A 23,950-nucleotide genomic window follows, 5' to 3' on the forward strand; every position below is an offset into this window, starting at 1 on the left:
CTAACTGGGATTTACTCTTCCATGTGCATATTGATGCATCAAACTTTGCTATTGGGTGTGTGTTAACTCAACCTGGAGAACACAAGCTAGACTACCCCATTAGCTTTGCCAGTCGCCAGTTGAACGATGCTGAGATGAACTACACCACTACGGAGTGAGAAGGGTTGGTAATGATATATGCAGTAAGGAAATTTCGTTATTACCTCCTTGCCACCAAGTTTGTTTTCTATGTGGATCATCAAGCATTGCTGTATCTGGTAAACAAACCATGCTCCATAGGAAGAATCACACGATGGCTATTGATTCTTCTTGAGTTTGATTTCACTGTTGTTATGAGACCTGGCAAAAAACATGTTATGGCTGATCATTTGTCTCGCATACCTAATGGTGAGGCTCCTACGGGGGTTGATGATGACTTACCTGACACTTCCCTGTTCATGGTGGAGACAATGCCTGAATGGAGTGAGAAGATTGTTAACTTTTTGGTTAATGGCTTTCCATCCAAGGAGCTTCGTAAAGATCTAGCTCGAAAGCTGATCAAAGAATGTGAACCCTATTGCCTGATAGCCAGGACTCTTTATAAAAGAGGAAAGGATGACGTTCTTAGGCGTTGTGCCCGAGAGGATGAGTATCTATACATTTTGCAAGAGGCACATATGGGTGTAGCCGGTGGTCACTTCTCAGGAGACTTAACTGCGCGAAAGATCTTACAATCAGGGTATTGGTGGCCCACTATGTTCCAAGATGCATCACTCTTTGTGAAGGGTTGCGATGAATGCCAACGATACAAGAAACCCCAGCGGAAAGATCAGATGCCCCTACATCCGATCAAAGTAAACCAACCATTTGAAAAGTGGGGTTTAGACTTTGTAGGTCCAATTAGCCCAACGGCCCGCAACACACAATCTCGCTATATTATTGTGGCCACTGACTATATGACCAAATGGGCTGAAGCGAAAGCGACACGTAAGGCAGATGCAAGGACAACAGCCAAGTTCCTCTTTGAAAATATAATCACACGCTTCGGTTGTCCTTTTGAACTTGTGAGCGACAATGGTACGCATTTTATAAATGAAGTGATTAAGGAGCTCACAACAAATTTCATGATATCCCATCATAAATCTACTCCTTACTATCCGCAAGCGAATGGCCAAGCTGAGAGTACCAACAAGACTTTAATCTCTGTTTTGACAAAGACAGTTGAAGCTCATCGCACGGATTGGGATCTAAAGCTTACGACAGCTTTATGGGCCTATCGTACTGGGAACAAAGTGGCTATTAATTGCACACCATTCAAAATGGTATATGGCCAAGAAGCGGTCATGCCATGGGAATTTGTCATTCCTAGTCTTCGTGTTGATACTCACGAGGGTTGGAATGGTAATCCATTAGTAGAGCGACTGTATATCCTTGAGTGGCTAAATGAAGAAAGACAATTGGCTGTGTACAATGCCCTTGTGGAGAAGGATAGAAGGAAAAAATGGTTTGATCGCCACCTAAAGGACAAGGACATCAAGGTTGGGGATAAAGTCCTGATGTATGGAGTGCAAAACGAAAAGAAGAAGCTCAAATATGCTGGTAAGGGACGGTATAGAGTATGTGAAATTACCCCGCAAGGTACCATCAGAGTGGAGACTCTTGACGGAGTTGAAACCATTGGATTCCTTAATGGGAGTAAATTCAAAAGATACTATGACCCCCTGAGCCAAGAGGAGTTACATGCAATCCATCAAAAGAAGGCAGCTAAAGAACAAGCGGAGCTTAAGAAGATACAAGCGAGAGTTGAAGCCAAAGAACGTCAACAGCGTGCTAGGCGACAACGAGAAGCCAACTTGGGAATTACGCAAGTATTTTTCGAGGAGGCAGAGGAGGATTCACTGGAATCTGACCCACCTCTAAGATACCCAATTGAGTTATAGAGTCCTTACGGGGAGGTGCTGTATAATGCATTATTGGATACAGGAGCTCAACACAATTTGCTATCATACGGCGTGTGGTGTCAACTTGGAAAACCACCTTTATCCAAGAGTGCTATCCAAGTTTAAGGAATCAACAAGAAGAAAACCCCTGTCTCAGGAATTCTACATACTCCGGTGGCCTATGACAAGGGGACCATAATTCAAAGCTTTTTGGTTATGCCTGCTGGTACCATGGAAGGGACTGTAAACTTAGGGCGCAAATGGATGTTGGCCACCAAGTGTAATATTGATTGGGCAACCAGACAAGTCACAACGCAAGAACCAACACTAAGTCTGACCGCTCAAAATCCCGCACCTAAGTCATCAACTCAAATGCTAGATAATGCAAAATCACAAAGTCCAGTGGCAAAACCATCTTTGATTGTTTGCCACCCCTCTAACGCTTCAACGCCAAGAGTGGAAACAGGCAAGGTGGTCTCTAAAGTTCCACTTCAATGCCAAGAGTGGAAACAGGCAAGGTGGTCTCTAAAGTTCCGCTTACTATGCCAAAGAGTATATACAAATGGGTCCCAAAAGATTCGTTAACAGCTACTTCCCCTGCTCAATCTTGTTCATACAAGAAGCCTCATAGAAGGAAAGCAGCTACCCACCCGAGAAAGGGCAATGTAACATCACGATGGATCCCTAAAAAATTATTAGTAGCCCAAGGGTACTACGAGGGGAATGACCAGATTTGGGTCCCTAAACATAAGCTGAATCCCTCTACATCACCTGTAAAACCCTACAAACCAAATGCTGCCACCCCAACGACAATTCAAGACCGTGGTAAGGGAAAGGTAACAGAGTGCTCCGCACCACTTCTTCCAGAGTTAGTTTGGATTCCCAAGCGATATCGATCAATACCACCTAGCTCAGGAAGGGGGGAGTCACATGAAGCTTCTAGCTCTTCATGCCAAACACACATTGATATAGAAGTTTCTTCATGCTCTACACCTACTCTTGTCAACACCCAACAAAAGATCGATGAGTCTACGTCTCCCCTTGTAATAGTATCGTCGGAAACCATTTCCTCCATTCGTCAATGGGAGCGTACACTAACATCTCTGCAATTGGATGTGGCCACAAGGGTCATAAAAAGCTATCTGCCCACATCACAACCTATGACCCGCTGGACAAATTGGTTCCAAGAGGCTGCAACATCATTGCAGAAAATATGATCTACCCAAGGAAAGGGGGAGCATGTACTCACGCTCGACATTCTATTGCTTCCTCCCTAACCTTCTCCCCTGACCATGTAATTGCCAAATTCAAGGGGATGTATATATATAGCTTCATACATAAAAAAAGAAAAAAGAAAAATGAACAAAAAATAGTAAAAAGAGCAAGAGCACAAAAACAGGAAAAATATCCGTATACAAACAGGAACTAGATTGACCTGTCATAAATCTACTGATGCTATATCTGTGTTTGCAGATATGGCAGATGCACGATCATCATACACTTCATCCACTCCCACCTTTGGTGAGAGGTATCATCTGTACCTTTCTCAGATATTTCACATGTGCTATCTTGTAATTGAAACCGAATGGGATCATATAGATGTACTAGCCAGAGAGGAAAATGTTGAGGAATTAGAATGGCTAATTCGCTTATTGACCATGACTGACCCCTACTCCGTAGAGGACATATCCCCGATAGCCCAATGCTTCCCTTTTCCACAAGATGACTATCCTCGCATGGTTACATTCTTGATGAGTTTATGGGGAAAATGAAAAGGAAATATCTGACAATGATGAATGGACGGATGAAACTCATGGCACTACTGAGGTTGACTTTATTTATTTGGATGATGCGGATAGAGGCTTAGCCTTAGGGCTAGAGCCAGGACTCTACAACATCCTCTTACCGTATCCTCAGTAGTAGTGTGGTGACTGGTAGGTAGGTTAGTGTTTTCAAGTTTTTTCTAGTTTGGATTCCTTAAACGAGTCTTTAATTTTTCACACTGATGTGCCTCTCGAGGTATAGTGCTTGTTAGTTGGTTGTACAGGTGAAAAAGTTTGAGGTGGGTTCGCTTTCAAGTCCGTGAAAGAAGTTTTGATTCAGCATGTGTACATGTATAAAGAACTTGTCTTGCTGCGAAACTATCCAAATGATCTTCCGCAACACAGGCCTAATTGTATATTTTTCTATTGTGGTTTTGTTCTTTATGAGGTGTATGGATTTTTAAGATGAAGCTTTCTTTCTTTGCTTATTGACATTCTTGTGTTATTTTATTTCAGATTTATACCCTTCATCGTATGAGACATGGCAAAACATCGATTGTATTCTGGGATTTATAGATGTTTTGCATGGATCGATAGGAGAACAACAATACCAAGGTCGATGTGCAACAGAGCTAGCTCAATCGTGTATATTTTTTACTGATCATTTTTATCAGTTGTTGCTGGACAATGCTACACACATGGTGTGTTAAGAAAACAAGACCTTCCGACATGGAATTCAGTGGATTGGCCTCTCCCACATTTTAGTGTTACAGAGGCATATAGGGCCAAGCTTTTCATAGAAGTACAGAAAGCTCTGAGGCCCAATATTGCCACAAGGATAATAAAAATTTCTTTATGCATGCCTCACAGTTTTTGTAGACTTGTTTAATACCTTTCCAGTGAAGGTTTCAAAAAAAATGTTCATAGTTAAAGTAACAAGTCTGGCATGCATGCCACAATTTTTGGATAAAGGTTGGGATAAGAAGACATGTAGTTCAGTGTTTTGTGAGGTTGTCCAACCTTCTATGCAACTGAAGTACATGGTTGCATCACAAAATTTTATTTTTTCTTTTTATTATAAGCGCAGTCGAATTCTAGGCACAAAACTAGTCCCAATGGATCAAGATGAAGATTCTTTTGGTGCAGAAAATAAACTTCTTGATATTGATGTTGTTGAGAATAGTGATGTGCTAGTCAATATCTCATTAAGACAATGTTGCTCCCTAGCTCAATTGCGCAATGACATTGTGTTTGAGACAGAAGGTTCTATTTCAAAGGACTTTTTATTTATCTACAACAATAAGAAGGTACACCATCTGACTTATCCTAGTCTCATTAAGCACTGCTATTAGTTTACTTTACCCTATTGATTCATATTGCTTTTTTGCAGGTGCTCAAAAGAAGAGAGAGTTCAATAAAATGCAAAGACATTGAAAATTTGAAAATTGAGATAACACAGACTCCATAAAGAAAAGGTATTGTATTCAATAAAGTAAAATTTTGTACAAAAGTGTTTAATTGTACATGTAGAACATATTCTTGACAACCATTTTCTATTTACCTACAGCCTGATCCAGAGGCTGCTCTACATAGTCCAAGCTCTCCGTATCATCTTTTTTTGGAGAATCTATTTTCTGTTACTCCATCCTGTCCTATACAGTCTCTTGGTGCTGCTCCATTGTCTCCTCTACTGCCCTTGGAGCATCTGTTTGGCTGCTGCTCCATCTTCTCCTCAATAACATCAGCACAGCAGCAGTAGGTCCTTGTTCCTGTGGCTTCTCCTCATCAGCACTAGGTCCTTGTTCCTGTGGCACCACATCACCATCATCTGTGTCATCAAGGTGTATGACACCTTCTCGGACTTTAGAGCTCTCACCCACCAACTCGACAGTAGTGCTGGTACAATAGTTTTGGGGGAGGCATACTTCAAAAACTTCCAAATTGTATCAACTCTGAAACTATATACATAGTTTGAGCTGAAGCTATCTTCTCTCATCTACAATGGCATATGATGATTTAGAACACTTTGTATCAATATCAATGATTTTGAAGCTAAATGAAAATTATTTTTTCTTACAAGGTCTGGCTGTCCTATCTCAAAATAGCTTGAAAGTATATATTTGGCATTGATCAGCACTCTCCAGCCAGCTACTTGAATCATCTTGTTGTGGTGTCTGTACAGTTAGAAAGATATGTTAGAAACTGTTAACATCTGAACAAAACAAAATTATTCAATAGGTTCAAAGGCATAGCATGAAATAGACATCAGTAGAGGGAAAGACTTTTTACCTCTAAATTTACTAGCTCTATTGAATCCAAAAGATTGACATTAGGAGGACAGTGATCCAATGCATCTAGAAGCCTTCTAATACAACTGCAATACATATAATTTAGTTAGTGTGCATTAAATCAAAATAATGAAGTTTGAAGTTAAAAAAAGCACACACACCACTTACAATTTCAGCTCTCTGTGTGTGTTTTTAAGAGAGTTGAATATAAAGCATTGCTTCTGTTGGATGTCAATAGAAGCAAAACTCCAGTGGTCACTGCGTAAGGAAAAAAGCATTAAGAAATCAAAGGCTACAAGAGTTCTCAATCTTAAAGAAGAATCCCAAAAGAAGCAGTCACCCACATACCTGTTATGGTATGGAAGTAGCAAAACATCGATAACATCAAAATTGCAGTGTTTAAACCAATTGGAAATACCCATGGGAGTTTCCTTTGCATCTCTTAACTTGGAGGACATGGCAGGATCAATAATATGAACTGTATGCTGTACAGAGTGGTTAAGCCAGCTTCTCATCATGCTGCATTGGACCAAAAAATAATTAGGGTAGGGTGTAAAGGAGGTACAAGAAGGATTGTTTTGCAAACAAATATAAAATAATAGACACTTACTAGAGCATTGCAAGAATGATAGTATCTGAGCAATACTCATTCTTATGAGCCAATGCTGCCAAGCATGGTTTTGTCAAGTCAACATTCACTGAAGTTTCATCCTCAATATGGACAACTATGTTAGGGCCCAACTCCTGCAACCTTCTTTGTATCTGCAGCTCCCTCTGAACAGTCTCCACATCTATAACAGATTTGGATTCTTTTATTTGCTGCTTCAGTGACTCCTCATAAGCAGCTTTCCCTCTGGTGTTCTTTGAGTGGGTTACTTCAACAACCTTAACCTCATCTACCTTCAACTTTCTTGTAGGTGGAATTAATAATATGTCTCTCATCTTGATGTCCTGCCATTCCACAGGATGGACCAGCTTGTCATACCTCCATCTCACTCTGGACAAAGTGTTGAAGTCTTTGGCCATCAGAGTTACCCTGTGAGCATGGGCTGCTACCAGCATTGCATCTTCATTTCTTGTAAGGAAAGAATGGCAGTCATGTTCCACCTGAAACCAAGGTGCCAACAACTATCACATATGTCTTTCACTAGTCTCTGAAAAGGTGCCTTGGGGATTGCAAAGCCTACAGCTTTCTGTTGCTTCCTGATCTCCTTTAGCACACCTGCACCATGTTTCAATCTCTTGGCCTTTTGCTGGAGCAGGCTCATTGGCTTCCCCTTCCTGCCATGTGCACCTCTTCCCTTTGGAGGCACACTAAATTCCTTGGTACCTGCCCCAGCTGCTGCTGTGCTGCAAGCCCTGGCCCTTTGCCAGCACTCCTTGCAGTTGACTTGGTTCTTGCCATCACTCTGACAAGCTGCATACAAAGCAATGGAAAGAGATTACAGCCATGGAGAACATGGAATGACACAAAAAGACAACGACAGGGGTGGATGAAGCAACATTTATAAATTTGCAACCAAACGCGATTTCAACAGTTTGAAATTCCTAATGCACCTTGTACATTCCTACAGTGATTTCTCTGTCTTTACAACTAAATACAATATGGATTGAGTCTATGCAAGGAGAGTACAGCCATGGACAACTTGGAAAGACACAAAACCACAATGACAGGGGTGGATGAAGCAACAGTTCAATATTTGCAACAAAACGCGATTTCGGTTGTTTGGAATTCCTAAAGCCTTCTCCTCGCGTTTTCCTGTAAATTCATGAGGCAGCATGTTGGAACATTCAGTCATTTCACTGTGTTTGCAACTTGATGCAGGATGGATTGAGTCTATGGAAGGCAAGAAGAGTGCACAGACTGAGGGAAGAACCCATAAATGAAAATTTTACCCTTAAATGCAATTATCACACTTTAAGGTCTGCAAACATTGCTAAATCTATAAAGATGATCAATCTCTCACTCAACCAGCCCAATTCAAAAGTCTTCCTGCTTGTGGTTGCAGTGGAAAAAGCTAAGGAATGCCTTTAATATTTATCCTAATATCTAAGCTACACCACATCCCAAAGGTATGTGTGTTATACTATTAAACAAGAAGATAAGGATATAGAGAGTCCTACTGACCTGGAAGCTATCTGTGGGTGTGCTGTGCTGCTGATGAGTACCCTGTGCGAGGGATGAACCTGTGCTGTTGGTCAGGATGCTGATGGTGCAGAGTAGGGAGGTAGGGAGGCAAGAGAGCTGAGACGGGAGGGCCGAGACAGGAGAGATTAAACAGGAGGGAAAAGATTAGTGCAAAATACAAACAAGGTAGCTACTAAATCCCACACGTGTGGAATGGAGTTGTTTTTTCACACGTGTGGATGGGACCTAGATCTCTTGGAGTTTGAAACTTGGCACATGTGAATGGGATACTTTTTGCCTTGGAACTTGTGCCAATCATGATTTCATAATCAGTTCCATAACCACTCTTCCCTCCCCTGCCTCTCCCAATCTTTCATCCCTGCCAGCACCCTCCCATCATCCTTTTCCTTCCCTCTCTGATCCCTTCCTACCCAACACACTCCATCCAGACTGCAACCTGCCTGAAGACTACTACCACTACCAGATCTCTAGGTTACCTAGGCTGCAGCTCAAGTTTGGGAAAGAGTAGAAGATTCACCAGTGCCAACAGCATGGAAAAGGAAAAGAAAGGTCAGAGTTCTGGATTCTTTTCAATGTTTTTTGATATATATTTCTTCCATCCATAGACTTCTTGATGTCCAGATATCTGGGTAATTCCCATCCACCACATCCCATATCCCACATTTCCACTAAGCTCTAGCATTTCTTGTCACATGTCCCAGTCCTGCTATCCACCAATAATCTCATAGAACATCCCAGATATTTGCAACAATATGCGAGGAGAGTGGTTTACATATCTCTAATCACCCCACATCGCGTTTTCCTACAAATTCCTATGTCCCTTTTGGTTTTCACTTCTTCCTCATTGTTTTGCTTTCTTTGGCCCTGGGAAATTCTTCCTTGATGCTAGGATCATCTCACAGTTGCCTACTATCCAGGAATCTGTGAGATGATCCTAGCATTTGATTGGAGATGGATATCAACAGAAATGGAAAATTTGCAACAAAATGCGAGGAGAGTACTTGACATTTTCCAAATGGCCCTACATCGCGTTTTCCTGCAAATTCCTGTGTCCATTTTGGTTTTCACTTCTTCCTCATTGTTTTGCTTTCTTTGGCCCTGGGGAATTCTTCCTTGATGATGAGAAAAGTTTTTGCTTTGGAACAGTTGATTCTCAGGCCCCTCCTTTCAAGAGGAAGCTGGACTTTTCTACTGCTATAATTAGACCACAGCAATCACCAGGTGAGTCATGAGTGCTCATGAAGGGAATTGTTTGGTGATATCCTATACATTCCCTGATTGCATATGTCAGTATATAGAATTCATGATATATAAATTTTGGTTCAGGCAAAAGGAAGAGTCTGGAGCAGAAAGCTGAGTCTTCCCTCTCAAAACAAAAGGAACCAGAAGAGGACAAATCTCCAGATTTGCTCCTATTTGAGTTTCTTCACAAATGCAAGGCTCAGAGGAACTTCCACATATACCACAGTATTTTCAACAGGGAGTTCACTATGAGCTCTGTACTGGAGCATCACAGAGATTTTCTTTCAGACCATTGGGATACCTTCAAGAGGCAGGAAGAATTGTGGAAGGTGAAAAGGTTTTTGTGCATATAAATCATATTGTCTCCATTGACAGACTGAGGTACCAATTGAATAGAAGATTTGACAGCCTACCTGAGGAATATAAATTCAACTGTAACTTGCACACCAGAAAGTGTAGAGTGCTTGAGGAAACCATGGCATTCCTTATGTACATTGTCTTCAGTCAGAGGAAAAAGAGGATGTTCCTGTGGCAACAGAAATTGCAGAGCAGGAAGAAGATATCAACCTCTAGGATGAGGGGCTGTAAGTGGCTGCTCTTGACCTTGTTTAACTGAGGACTGAAACTCTTAGGGCAGCACAGCCAGTTGAAGATTTTGATGTTCAGAGAGCAACTATTCAGTGCCCATGCTTCCAGGTGTCTTGATTGGTGGTAAAGATTATGTTTTCCTCCATGATATAGAGTGTATGTTCAATTTGAGGGAGGACTATGCCATTTTCCTTATTACCCAGGCTTCAAGGCTTGACACAAGGAGGTTGGCATAGAGGATGACCATTCACTACTGGCTTTGGAAACAACTTTTGATCTTGTCCCATCACCGTACGACACTTCAGTACTCTTCCCACACTCAGTAGCTTCTAAAAGCATTTGACACTCAGTACCTTATTGGTAAGGATCAATAGTGTGTCTAGCATAATTAAGTAGTATTGATTGAATTTTTTGTGTGTAGCTCATGGATGTATTGATGCTTGTTAATATAGATCACATGTTTCACAAAAGAAATACTTTTGATGGAGTCTCAAAACATATAGGCATAACACCAAGAGTCACTTGTTCCACAAAAAAAATTCTATTGATTGAGTTTGAAAACATGTGGACATAACACCAATAAGTTACAAACTGCTATTCATGTTTACTTGTCCATTTATGGTTTCTAAATATCTTCGAATCCCTCCATTGTCTATGTCTCTCTACTGCCATTGAATTGTCCAAAGTTTGTCTTCGTCTTTGCTTTTGGGCTGGAATAAAAGCAAGCTTGACTTTGGAGCTAGCAACTTTTCTTTTAGCATGCAGCCTCTGTAGTATGCCTCGGTAAAACCATTGGAAGACTTCTGACTCCCTCTGTAGTGTTGTGTGTGTCTGAAAAATGCATTACGTGCCATGTAGTGAGACTTCTCCATGCCTTGGGTAGACCAAATTGCTGGGCATCCATACTTTTTGACAAAATAGAGAAGGTGGTTGTAGATGATATGCTGTTTTCACAGAGACATAAGAATGCATAGTAAGTTATAAAAAAAAAGAGGATCACACTTAAGTAAAAGAAGAAGACAGAACCTTACCATGTAGTGAGTTATATTGCAGGATGTCCACGCGTCTTTCATTGACTTCCCAAAATGTTTAATTACCTCTTCAAAGTTCTTGTAATCACTCTTTGTCCATGTTACATTGTCACAGAACATGAAGAGTTGATCAAGAGACCTCCACACCTCTGCCTTCACATTTCGTGCTTCCCCATTTGCCTCATGATCTTTCACGGCATTATGGACTTGCTTCCACAATCCATAATTAATCCTTGAAACTGTTCTACCTTGCCTTACTTGCTTACTACTGTGTTTGGGTCGAGACAAGAATCTTCTTGCCTTAACACCACCAATAGAGGGCTTGATTGGTACCTCCTTGCCATTGGTAGACTTTTTAAAATCCTTTGTGATATGAACATCACCTCCATGCAGACCTATACCGGATAACACTTTTTCCAATGCTTGAAGAGCATCCTTTCTATTTGTTTCGGGACGGAGTTTCCAAGCAAATCCAATATACAAAAATAGCAATTTCTCAATAATTCGACATAGACCATGCAATGTGCATATTTGAACATTACATAGTGGAATGTCAAGAATGGCCTTGAAGTCAGGGTCAACTTTATCTCTATTAGGTGCTCTCTTCCACCATTTGGAATCCATTACTTGAGCTGATTCTTTGCAGTAAAGACAAGGAGACCTTGAGTTGTCTCCTTTACTAACATTATACATGCACTTAAGTGTTTTAAGATCCCCCGCCATATGCCACTCTACTTGAAAATCACCTTTTCTTACAACATGGAGATTCTCTCCTTGCACTTGTCTTTTAATTATTCTTGGTATTTCCGTGTGGTGAAACACCCAATCGAGTGTTTCATGGTCTTCTGTCTTCACTTGTGATTATAGAAAACAAAAGTCTTACTATAAAAGATTTGAAAACAATGACTAAAATCAAGTACGAAACAAAAAATGATCATACCTGGAATGAGCCTAACCACCATATGTGTTTCTCCGACTGCACACTAAAATACTTCGAACTCGCTTCAGTCAATGATGTATCAAGTGCTCCATTCATCAATGTAATAGTAATCCTTTCCATTTTCTTTTCCTTTACAACCTCACACTCATCCAATTTGATAATAAATTTCAAAATGCCTTTGCACTCCTCAAATGTTATTCCATAAAACTCGACCATTCTTCTTTGAAGTTGTTGTTGTAGATCTACAAATATATTGTTCCAAGGGTCATACATAGTGGTTCCTTTACCACCATGAAATATTTCTTCAATATGGATATATTGCCCAATAAACTCATCTATACTTTCATTCAAATGACCTCTTATCCTCCACACGGTTGTTTGCTGGATTTGGCAATAAAACTCGTTTAATCCTTTGATCTTTCAAAGTTGAGGATATCGCATGGAAAATCGAACTATATACCTTCCAGCTAACTCCACTAACATCAAGAGCCTCTTGGATTGTAGTGCCATCAACTTGATTATTGGATATAACGTCCTCTACAACATTGCGTTTGATTGTTTTGTATTTTTTTTCTTCAATCAAACCTTTTGCTACACCACAAGAAAGCAATCCTTTCATTTGTTTAACAAGAAGAAGGTTGGGATCCATATTTTCTTTTACAGGCTCCAATAGTTTCCTATAGTAACAACACAATATGCCTATATCATTCAGCAACTCCATTCTTGTTTTGCGTTAATGGGACGAAATAGATATAGTCATTTAAGAGCCTTTTTGAGTATACAAAATGAAAAATTTTAAACTAGCCTTGCTTCTTGAATTCTTCGCTTGCATCCACCAGTCCCAGCCTTCAAATTTGCAATGTTTTTAATCTTCCTGCTTCGTAGTCTGTCTCCAAGCACGGTTCTCTTCCTTCTTGCTCCTCTTGTCAACTCTTTTTTACTCTTTGAATGCTCCTCAATTTCATTCTGCAAATTGCTGCTCCAATTTTGGCACGAATGGCTATCTCTTGCATCCTGGCCCCCTTTTCTTGTAGGTACATCATTTTATACGTTTCTGCAAATGCAAACTGCGCTGAAATATAACCAAGCTCCTCTTGTCAACTCTTTTTTACTCTTTGAATGCTCCTCAATTTCATTCTGCAAAACAACTGCTGCTCCAATTTTGGCACGAATGGCTATCTCTTGCATCCTGGCCCCCTTTTCTTGTAGGTACATCATTTTATACGTTTCTGCAAATGCAGACTGCACTGAAATATAACCAAGAAGTCCATTTTGTCCATCGGCCGCAAACCTCAGTAGTGTGGTTGGATTGACAAATGGAGGTGTAGAGTTTTTTACTAGACATTTTGGATATATGCTTCCATCGCACCATAAGTTAATATGTTGAAGCCCTTCTCTTCTCATATTTTCCCGTTGTTGAGCATTCAGCACCGTATCCTTTCGTCTTTTTTGTGCTGGAGCATATTGTTCTTCTAAGTCGATGTGAAGATGGTGTAATCGCTTCTTCTGAGATTGTGACTCACTAGTATCGGCCATTTTTTGTGCTTCTAAGGTTGCGAAGTTTGCTTGTCAATCTCATAGTCTTTTTGTAACATGAATCGTGGAAGTGTGTGCAATCATCAAGTTCAGTGATGGATTCTTTATGAGAAACAAAAAAAAACTAAGGAGATATTTAATGCAAAATCGTGTTAGTTAGACAAAAGATTATCTTATTCCTTTCTGAACTGAGAGTTCTGTAGTCCTTACTGACAGTTCTGAGCCACGTTTTTGTATTTTACTATTTTTGAGGTCTTTTAGGAGAGAAATAAATAAAAAAATAGTGAATTTCTTACAGGGCCCCAAAATGAGCTCCCTTTTTCCCTGATGGAAGTTCAAAATTTTTTTTCCAAGGTGCATTAGGAATCAATTAAAAATGATTTAAAAGACAGCCTAAGGGGGATCAAGATTTTTAAAATTTTTTGGATTATGGTCCAATTAAGGTTTCAATGGGCCAATAGGATTAATCAAAGTGTTAGGATGAAATAAATCCAATGAATAAAAGAAAATACCCAAAAATGAGTAAATACTCACATAAGATGAAGAGTTGACTGAGTACGAGGTTTATTAGTTAAAAATTATGAGATATTACTCAAAAAATGAGATATTTTAGTGGAATGATGAATTTTTGACACCTTGGTAAGGAGAGGGGGACATTTGAGGTAGGAGCCTCCTTCACATGTGTGGGAGGATTTTTAATTAAAAAATATTAAGTTATTTTTATCTCTCCTATCTCCAGAATCAAGCTAGATCAAAGTGGGAGCTAAACTGGTCCTAATCTTGTCCAAATTCAGCCAAACTGAACCTGGAAAATTCTAGAACTTAGTTGGACTTAGTTAGTGGCCTCCCTCACCTATAAATAGACCCTCATTGTTTTTTATTCTCATCTGTGAACTAGACCATGCCTATGAGTGAAGCGCTAGGTGACCTGCAAAGGAGCCTAGAGGCTGCTGACCATAAGGTGCTCGATCGCCTATTAAAAATTATCAGTGATAGCGCGAAGCTATGGCAAAATTTTTAGAAATTAATACATAAATCATTTTTATGCATAATGTGAAAAGAGGACTTCCTACCATATTCTAGGATTAGTCATCCTATGTTAAAAAAATAATTTTCATCACATCCATGAAAAATTAATTTTTAATGTTTATGCATAATTAATTCATTAGAGAAAAATAGAAATTTTTAGTGATTTAATTTTTATGATAAAAGAGAAACTCCCATGATAATGGATATCCATGCATTTCAATGGAGAATGAGAATAGTTGTTATATTAAAATAATGATTTTTTTAATTTAAAAATAAAGAGAAATTTTAGATAAATTATTTTATGCATGAATAAATTTAAATGATGAAAGAGGAATTCCCATCATAATTGGAATTCGATCATTTAAATGAGAAAAGTGAAATTCTTAGTATAATTGAATTAATGGATATTTTTATTTTAATTTAAGAGAAATTTTAGTTAAATTTATTTCTATGCATGAGAAAATTTAAATGATAAAAGAGGGATTCCCATCATATTTGGAATTCAATCATTTAAATGGTAAAAGTGGAATTCTTGTCATATTTGAATTAATGAATATTTTTATTTAATTTTAAGAGAAATTTATTTTTATGCATGAGAAAAATTTAAATGATAAAAGAGGAATTCCCATCATATTTGGATTTCAATCATTTAAATAGTAAAAGTGAAATTCTTGGTATATTTGGAATATTGAATATTTTTATTTAATTTAAAGAGAAATTTTAGATAGATTTATTTTATGATAAAAGAGGAATTCCCATGAGATTTGGATTCCACCCATTAAATGAGAAAAAGAGGAATTTTAAGCTTATTCAAAAAAATAGATATTGGTATTTAGTTAAAAGAAGAATTTTTATGGTATTTATGTAGAAAAAGAATTGAATTAATTTTTAGTGACAAAAGAGAAAATTTTACCATAATTCCATGTAGAGAATTAGAGTGGATAAATTAAATTGGTAGAAGAATATCTTTGGATATTTCATGTGGTTAATTCACCAAAGTGGTATTTACCCAAATTTAGATTAAATGGAAGAAGAGTATTTTCATTAAAATCCGATATTCTCATATAAAACCATTTCTTAATCTATTACGGTAAAGAAGGAATGAAATTCACAAAATTGGAATTTCCTTATGGTTAGAAGTTTAGTAGATATTATTTGAAGAAAATCCTTGTTAGAACTAAACCGGATGAATTTTAGTTAGACCACGACTATGAGAGGGACGGTCAGTAAATCTCTCGATCTGAATCAAGCAAAAACTTCGTGACCAATTCCAGTTTCTAAATACAAAGAATAGACTACCGTTGAATCAAACTAGTTTTCCCTTTACCAAAATCACCGACCAAAATCACCAAGAAAATAGTTGGACAATTAGTCAAATGATGGGTAGATTACCCTGATGAGAGATCAAGGATTCTCGTTATGAAGTTATGGAATAAAGAAAAAGGGTTTTGTGGAACCAATCTCAAACTGGGAATTTTACTTGCATAGAACCTTTGTTTTCATTTAAAGGATTGTTTTACGCGTGAATGCTGTGGAGGAAGCATTTGGCATGTGTTTTACTAAGAGGAGGTTCGTTTTGCAACAGCAGGCAGGGAGTCGTCGAGGGACGTCGCTCGCGGCAAAGCTTGTCGAGGTCTTGACCAGCCTCGGTATGGTCAAAATGGTACGCTTTCGGTACGATAGGCGAGGACCGCCGCGATGAAGTGGTCCCTGAGTGAAGTGCTAGGACACCTAAGTAGGATCCTAGAGGATTATGACCAAGTGATGCATGGGCTCGCGGTTGCTAGGACACCCATGCGTGCGTCGAGGAAGATTCGGATGGACTAAAAAGAAGGACTTTTGGGAATCAAATTTTGATACTGGATCTCGTTGGTTGGCCAGCTAGTCTTCAACGGAGAGTCCAGATGATATATTGTTATAATACAGTGGACTCAGAATTTTGGAGGATGATGATCAGTAATATTATGATTTTTCATTGAAGGATTGTTTTAAAGCCAGCCGAATCTATTATAAATGGCAATTTCATATTGGGTGTGTACGTGGTATGCCTACCTTAATTTTTGCATGAAACGCCGGCTAGGGGGCCTGGGAACTCTTTTCCTCGGTACCCGAGCAAAAACATAACCAAATCTTTATAAAGGAATCCCACAAATACAGTGGTCGGGTGGTTGGCTAATGGAGGATTCCTGTGAAACAATTAGAATACGATTTTCTACATTAGTTAGATTAAGTCCTTATTAGAAGACCTTGTTCTATGGGAGGGAATCAGCGAGACTGTGCCTCGTTAAAGGAGGGAAAAAGTGGTGATTCTATGGACCAAGTGCAAGTCTCTTCTTTGATCTGACCATGTGACTTCAGGTTCGGTCGGATCAGTTTGATTAGTTAAGACTTGACTCGTTAGATTAATTCCCCCGTTAAAAGATTTTTCCCTGGAGGAATTGCGCGTGCCTTCCGGGCGAGGGAAGTTTTTTCGGGCTTGTTTTCGGAGGAACCACCAGGCTAGTCTCTTGTCCAGACATTCATGGGCGAGGCCCTGAGTGTGGATCCCTGCCCTGCACAAGAGGTTGACGCCACTTTCGCCGCCAGCGCCCTCGGAGGGGGGCACCGCGGAGGGGGCGGCGGGGGATCTCACATATGCTATCTATGTAGGGGAGAAAAAATAACAAATTCTAATACTCACAAACCCTATAACATGTAAAAGCATAAGAGAGGAAACATAAAAGGGAGAGATCTCTTACCTTATGAGCCTTGTATGTGTGGATAACCTACAAAATCAAACCAAATAAAGAAAAAAAGTATTAGTAACCCTAATCTTAACCTAATAGAAAGCATATACAAAACCCTAATCTTAATAGAAATCTTAATGAAAGATTTTGCACAACATAGAAAACTTATTGAATATTTCTTTTTCCCTTCTCATTATAGCTTAACCCTAACCTTAGCTTCTAAATAGAAAACACAGCTTTGATGGAGAGCTCTCCATCAAATCTCTTTATTAAGGTTTCTATGTAGAAGGTAGGGTTAGGGTCAAGCTTCAATGAGAAGGAAAAAAGAAGAAAAGTAAAACTTAAAAGAGAGGAAAGAGAAGGAAAATATTCATAAGAAAGCTTTGTTGGAAAGCTTGTTTGCATAGGAAATGAAGGAAAACAATAGACATACCTTTCTTGAGCTTGAGGAGGATAGGGTAGGAGAGGTAGAAGTGATAGACAAGGCAAAATCCTGCAAAAGAAAAACTCAAAGTACAAGTTTATTGTATTCAAAAGATAAAAATATAATGGCAAAAGAAGCGACAAAAAGCGAGATATTTTTACAGTATAGCAACGTTTTTCGCTGCTATAGATGCTGTTGAGCAGCGCTTTTTTTTGTTGCTGCTAGGGGCAACGATTTTTTGCTGCTAAATGCGCTGCTTATTAGCAGCAAAAAAGCACTGCAGAATCAACGATAGATCGCTGTTGAGCATCTTGAAAACTCCCGATATTTTGCTTCCAAAAACGCTGCCAAAACGTTGCTTCGCTCCCGATGTGTTGTAGTGATTCAAAGATGCAAATAAATCAACAAATTATATAAGCTCAACTCAAATGAGACTGATTTGTAACATAAGAGCAAAACATTCGTATATTTATCAAGATATACAATGAGGCTTACATAGCTTTTGAGAATAACATTTATGTAAGATATGTAAAAATGTAACTAAAGATCTTGGCCTGGAGGAACTCTCTAGCATCACATGCTCTGCACCAACTGCATGTCCTTTTCAGTGATAGTGATTCTCTTTGCATGGATAACTACAATCATGGTGTCACAAAAAATATACACTAGGTATACCTCTGCAGCCTCCTAGAGTGCCTCCAGAGCCTGAGCTGTTCATCGCATAGGTAGTAGGCTTGTTGTGTGAGCCTAGAACCTCCTGTCCATACGGAGTTGAAGATCTTGCACCACACGTTGGAAGGATGCCTTTGACATGAGCAGGTGGACAGTCCTTTGGTATTTCCTTATCTCATGGAGAGCCACAGTGCTAGGCCTCCACCTGTGCTTGCGATGCTGAGGTTGTGGTTGGTGGGGGAGTTCTCCACGTCTCTCCTTGGGGGCCGGACTCTCTTTGCCAGTTTGATTAGTGCGATCCATGCTCTTGGAGGTGAGAGAGAGAAAAGAAAGATTGAGAAATAAGGTGAAATAAAGGTTACTTCCATACTTATAGATGAAAATTATTTTTTAAGAATTGACCTAATACATAAATTTAATAAATTTTAATTTTTAAACATCTTTCCTTAATCAAAATGAGCTTAAAATTTATGTGTGCATGAAAGTATCATATACCACCTCCTAAAAAAAAGCAATCGCATCATCATAGGCATGTAGGGCCCCTGTCCAAAGGCTCGCATGTGGAGACCTACCTTTTTAAGGCCTCTGTCCGAACGCTCGTATGTGGAGTCCTACTTTTCAAAAAAAAGGCCTCCAAACACAAGCCTTTAGACAGGGGCCCTGGGACTGATATCTTATCATGGCTATGTAAGCTGCATGATATATGCACATAACAAATTCCAACCATTCTCGTTGGTACACACCATGCATTAATTTTTTCTCAAAAAAAATATTATCATATAAAATAGCACTTGCACAGGCACATGCTGTAAGCCTCATGATCTATGCACAAAACAAATTTTAGCTCATTATGATCACTGTATACCATGTATAAGAATATACAATGACATTAGGATAGAATATTGGATATTAAAAAAACTTAATAGTAATTCCAAATCGAGTACATTGCATTAAGTACAACTAGTTGAGTACAACTGAATGAAAATATGAAAACACAAAACAATTTAGGAGCGTTATCATAGCTCTTCAAACCATGTCAATGTTAAATGCAGCACTATTGTTACGAATCCTACAAATAAGATAGATCTCTGAGGGCTTGAGTGTGATGTGTCGGCCATGGATGGCTAACAGTTGACCATCATGTATGAGGTCCACCACGTAAGTTTTAGCAATCTCTTGAAAAGCAAGCAATCTCTTGAAGAGCAAGCAATGCCTAGGCTGACCCATTGCTCCACATTATATGCTTGATCTCTTAAAATTTACATGTAGTGATTTTCCCTTTGTATATCTTTTAATATTTCTCACACCAACCTTGAAAAAGATACCTTGGGTGTAGCCATATTTGGTATTGACGTGTGTGAGCACACTAGGACCATCTAAGGTATCTTTTACCTCTTTAGGAAGTTTTTCCTCCGTGCTAGTATACACCCATCTTGGGGTATACTTATCATCTTTATACATCACACATTCATTACCTCTTTAGGAAGTTTTTCCTCCGTGCTAGTATACACCCATCTTGGGGTATACTTATCATCTTTATACATCACACATTCATTATCTATTTATCATCTCATTGTGTTCTCCCTTGAGCTTCTCTACTGTGTGTGCATGTGTGTGCGTGTGTGTGTGCATGTGTGTGTGTGTGTGTGTGTGAGCAATCCTGCAACCCTATTTCCAACATTTGGTATTAGAGCATGCGCTTCTCGCCCCTATGCTGTTGTGCCTACCCGTTATCCCGAGTTGTCCGTCTTTTTGAATCGGATCAAGGAGCCCTTCTAGGAGAGAAGAAAGACGATCGTGAAATGTGCAGTACTTTGTACTACAGTTTTTCGATCAAATTTTGGTTTCGGGCAGCGTGTTTTGGGGCCATTTGTGCGGTTTTCAATTTTCTGTAGATATCTTTGGGGATCGAATTTTCATTGTTCTCCATCGGATTCTACAGTAGTTTTGTCAAATCTACTATAGATGGGTGTGTAGATACACGAGAAAGCATCAATAGACACTCATCACATCGGATCTTGTTTACAGGCTTCACTTTAGTGACATCAATCTCTATATCTTATGAGTAAAATTTCTACTTACTATACTCTGCATTTCTTTCATACACCTTGCAGGTCTCCATTGTAAGCGGCCGTATTAGTAGCCACCCTGGTTGCATCAACAAAGGAGCACTTAGCACTTTGTAGATTGCATGATTACTTGCTTGGGTATTATCAGAAATGGCAGATAGTAATGCATTTCAGATGTTATCTGCTATGATGCGGCATATATTGGTAGTCAAAGAGTTGTGGAATGTTTTGGTTGGTACATGGAAGAGATGCGCATGCACATGCATTGCTTGCTTTGTCAGTCACTCACGAGAAGTATCATTCCTCACATTTGGTTATGCAGGATTGCTAAACATGCATGGGATGCACTTGCGTCATTTTACTAGGTATATAATGAAGCACGTGTTGCTTATATACGCAAGCAATTAGATCCAGAGCATATGGATAAGGGAGACTCCATGGACAGTTTCCTTACAAAAATTAAGGATTTTAAGGAGCAGTTGTCCAGTGTTGATGAAGTATATCCTGACAGTTCATTGGTGCACCTACTATCTTGAATGCAAGGTTTTGCTTCTACCACGAGACTCATGAGATGAAAGGCAATCCAAATTCCTTAAAGTTTGGGGAGTTGGTTTTTTTTCTCTTGTAAGAAGAGAAATACAGGGAAAACAGATTTGTCGTGCGTATAGAAAATCAGGCTTTTGGTGCCATTCAACAAAGAGGTAAAGGTAAATCCTTTCCTCAAGGTAATTACAAGCCAAAATCAGAGTCATCGGGCAAGCTTGCAGACAAGGAAAGTGACAAGCCAAGGAAAAAATGCAAATGCAACTATTGCAGGAAATCTGGTCACTACATTAATGAGTGCAAGAAATGGCTGGAGAAGGAGAAAAAAAAAACTCAGGTATGGTTGTATAGCTGATGCGTCAACATTTAATGCAAAAAACAAAGAATCTGCAAACTATGCATGTGATTATTGGGCTTTCATTATGCAGTACAAATTTGAATCTTCCCATAAGAATGTATGCATGGTTGTACAGATGTACATGTTTGGTATTTTAATAGAGGTGCTAGTAAGCTCATGACTTCTCAGCATAGTTTGTTCTCATCACTTGAATCTGCTACATAAGGAAACATTGTTATATGTTCAAACAACTCCTCATATCATGTAAAAGGAGTTTGTAAAATTATTCTCACTGCTAAAAATGGTGGAATAATTATGCTTTCAGATGTATTATATGTACCATAGATCAAGAAGAACTTGTTATCTGTCTCTGCCAGTACTAAGGTTGGCTTAGTGGTTGAGTTTGTGGATGACAGATGTATTGTTCATGACCGTAGTGATGGTAATACAATTGTTACTTCTGGTACCTTGTCTCATGGCCTTTTACAGGCTAGATGCATATGAAAGACAAAGGCATGCTATATGTACACGTTTTGCCTCAAAGGTAATGGGTGATGCTAAGCTATGGCATGCACACTTTGATTACTTGAACTTTGGTAATTTGCTGCATTTGCATAAATATGACATGATGTCTAAGCTGCCACATCTTGAAGCCACTATCAAACATGTTTGTGAGGGCTGTATTCTTGGAAAAATGCAGTGGGCATCATTTCCCAAAGATGGTTCAGTTAGAGTTATCCAAAAATTGTAGGTTATACACAGTGATGTATGTGGTCCTATATGAGGACACCATCTATTGGGGACTACCTCTATTTTGTCACATTCATTGATGATTATTCTAGACATACCTAAGTATATCCATTGAAATAGAAATTAGAGGTTGCTCAAAGGGTTTCATGTTTTGATTCAAGCCATCAACACGGCTTCACAATTTGGAGAGCCCATTAGTAAGAAGCCTAGGATATAGCCTTGATGACTATGCAACTTTGATACTGTAACTTTTTTTTGCTATAAATGGAAATTTGGGTCGGAGTTTTTTGTTTTAACATGTGTATTGTAATGTATTCTATTAGTTAACTTGAAAAAATTAATTCAAATTAAAACACGTAACTCAAATAAAAAAGGAAGCCATTCACTACAATAGAATGAGGGTTTAGTAGTGAAAATAGCAGCACTTTTATAACTATAAGTGTGTGGAGATGTCGAGCCTATATCATTGCTAAACACGCTACTATTTTTGCTGCAACAGGTTTGCTTGCTGAGCAGCGAACATACTGCATAATGAAAAAAAGCTGGGGCAAACTGGGGAGTTTGCATAGGACTCCCCAGTCTGCCCCAACTTTTTTTTTTCTAATGTAGACATAGTAAAACTAACATAACTTCACATCATCATGGATAAGTGTAATGTAAAACTTACAAATGTCAAAAAGAAAAGACATTTGCAAACCATGGTTTTAGGAATGTCAAAATTCAATTACAATACTTAGCGGATTACATAAGTGTATATTTCCAAAAAAACCATATACAAGATAAAGCATAATAAAAACCCATGGAGCTAGGGGCTATCTAGATCTCATGCTATGAGATTAGTATTTTTCCTTGCATCTCTAGCCCTTCGCTTCTCATATTTCCATTGCTATCAGTGGCATGGACATTTGCAACACCGTTTCTAGTTATATGATCCTAAAACACAATAACACTAACACAAGTGAGAATTAGTTTTACAAAAACAAAGAGGTTTAGGGTTTAGGAATGTACTTACTTGCCATGCTTGCCAAGCATCTCCTCCAGTAATAACAATATATCCTTCATCTTGCACCCTATCAAATAGAGCTTGCAAACCCCCTTATAATGCAAAATCATATTCCTCTTGCGTAGGGGGGGCGGTCCACTGCTTCAAGCTATAGACATACAAACAAATAAACATTTTAGAAAGTTGTTATTTAAGATTAGATACAATTTGAGGCTAATATATACTTATAAATATTCTTGGGATATCGACTCCTCCTTCACATGTAACATTATGCCTCAAGTTATTTGCCATCTATCCAAGAAAAAACATAAATACTTAAAACTCTTATGCATAGGAAGCTACCGGCATGCATAGGAAACTACCGGCATGCATTGGAAGCTACCGGCATGCGTTGATTGCTATATCGGCATGCATTGGAAGCTACTGGCATGCGTAGGAAACTACCGGCATGCATTGGAAGCTACCGGCATGTGTTGATTGCTATACCGACATACGTAGGAAGCTACTGGCATGCATAGGAAGCTACTGTCATATGCATAGGTTGCTATCGGCATGCATTGGTTGCTATCAGCATGCGTAGGTTGCTACCGACATGTGTTGGTTGCTACCGGCATCATGCATAGGAAGCTACCGACATGCGTTGGAAACTACATACATGCGTTAGTTGCTATTAGCATGCATAGGAAGCTACGAGCATATGTAAGAAGCTATTGGCATGCGTTGGTTGCTATCGGCATGCATAGGAAGCTACTAGCATGTCGGTAAGTACCGGCATGCTTAGGTAGCACCCGGTATGCAATGGGAGCTTCTAGTGCATTCTAGTAGCTACGTGCATGCCTAGGTAGCAGTCGCCTAATGCATAAGCCTTATGCATAAGGCTCATGCATACTATGCATAAGATTTATGCATAGCATTCATAGCTCGCACGAGGCTACGCATCT

General features: G+C 39.1%; 1 protein-coding gene across 1 annotated transcript; it reads left to right on the top strand.

Moving 5' to 3' along the window:
- The first annotated feature begins 1,298 nt into the window (after nt 1-1,298).
- LOC147637554 (uncharacterized) lies at nt 1,299-1,919 on the top strand. Its single transcript, XM_086798991.1, has one exon. The coding sequence runs from the start codon at nt 1,299-1,301 to the stop codon at nt 1,917-1,919; it is 621 nt and encodes a 206-aa protein (XP_086655117.1).
- The last annotated feature ends 22,031 nt before the right edge of the window (nt 1,920-23,950 follow it).

Source organism: Cibotium barometz, chromosome 6 (assembly GCF_041138505.1).
Source record: "Cibotium barometz isolate CiBa-2024 chromosome 6, ASM4113850v1, whole genome shotgun sequence".
NCBI lineage: Eukaryota > Viridiplantae > Streptophyta > Polypodiopsida > Cyatheales > Cibotiaceae > Cibotium > Cibotium barometz.

Bases quoted from the DNA above. Each gene is read 5' to 3' on its own strand.
- LOC147637554 (XM_086798991.1), top strand. From the start codon at position 1,299: ATGGTATATGGCCAAGAAGCGGTCATGCCATGGGAATTTGTCATTCCT.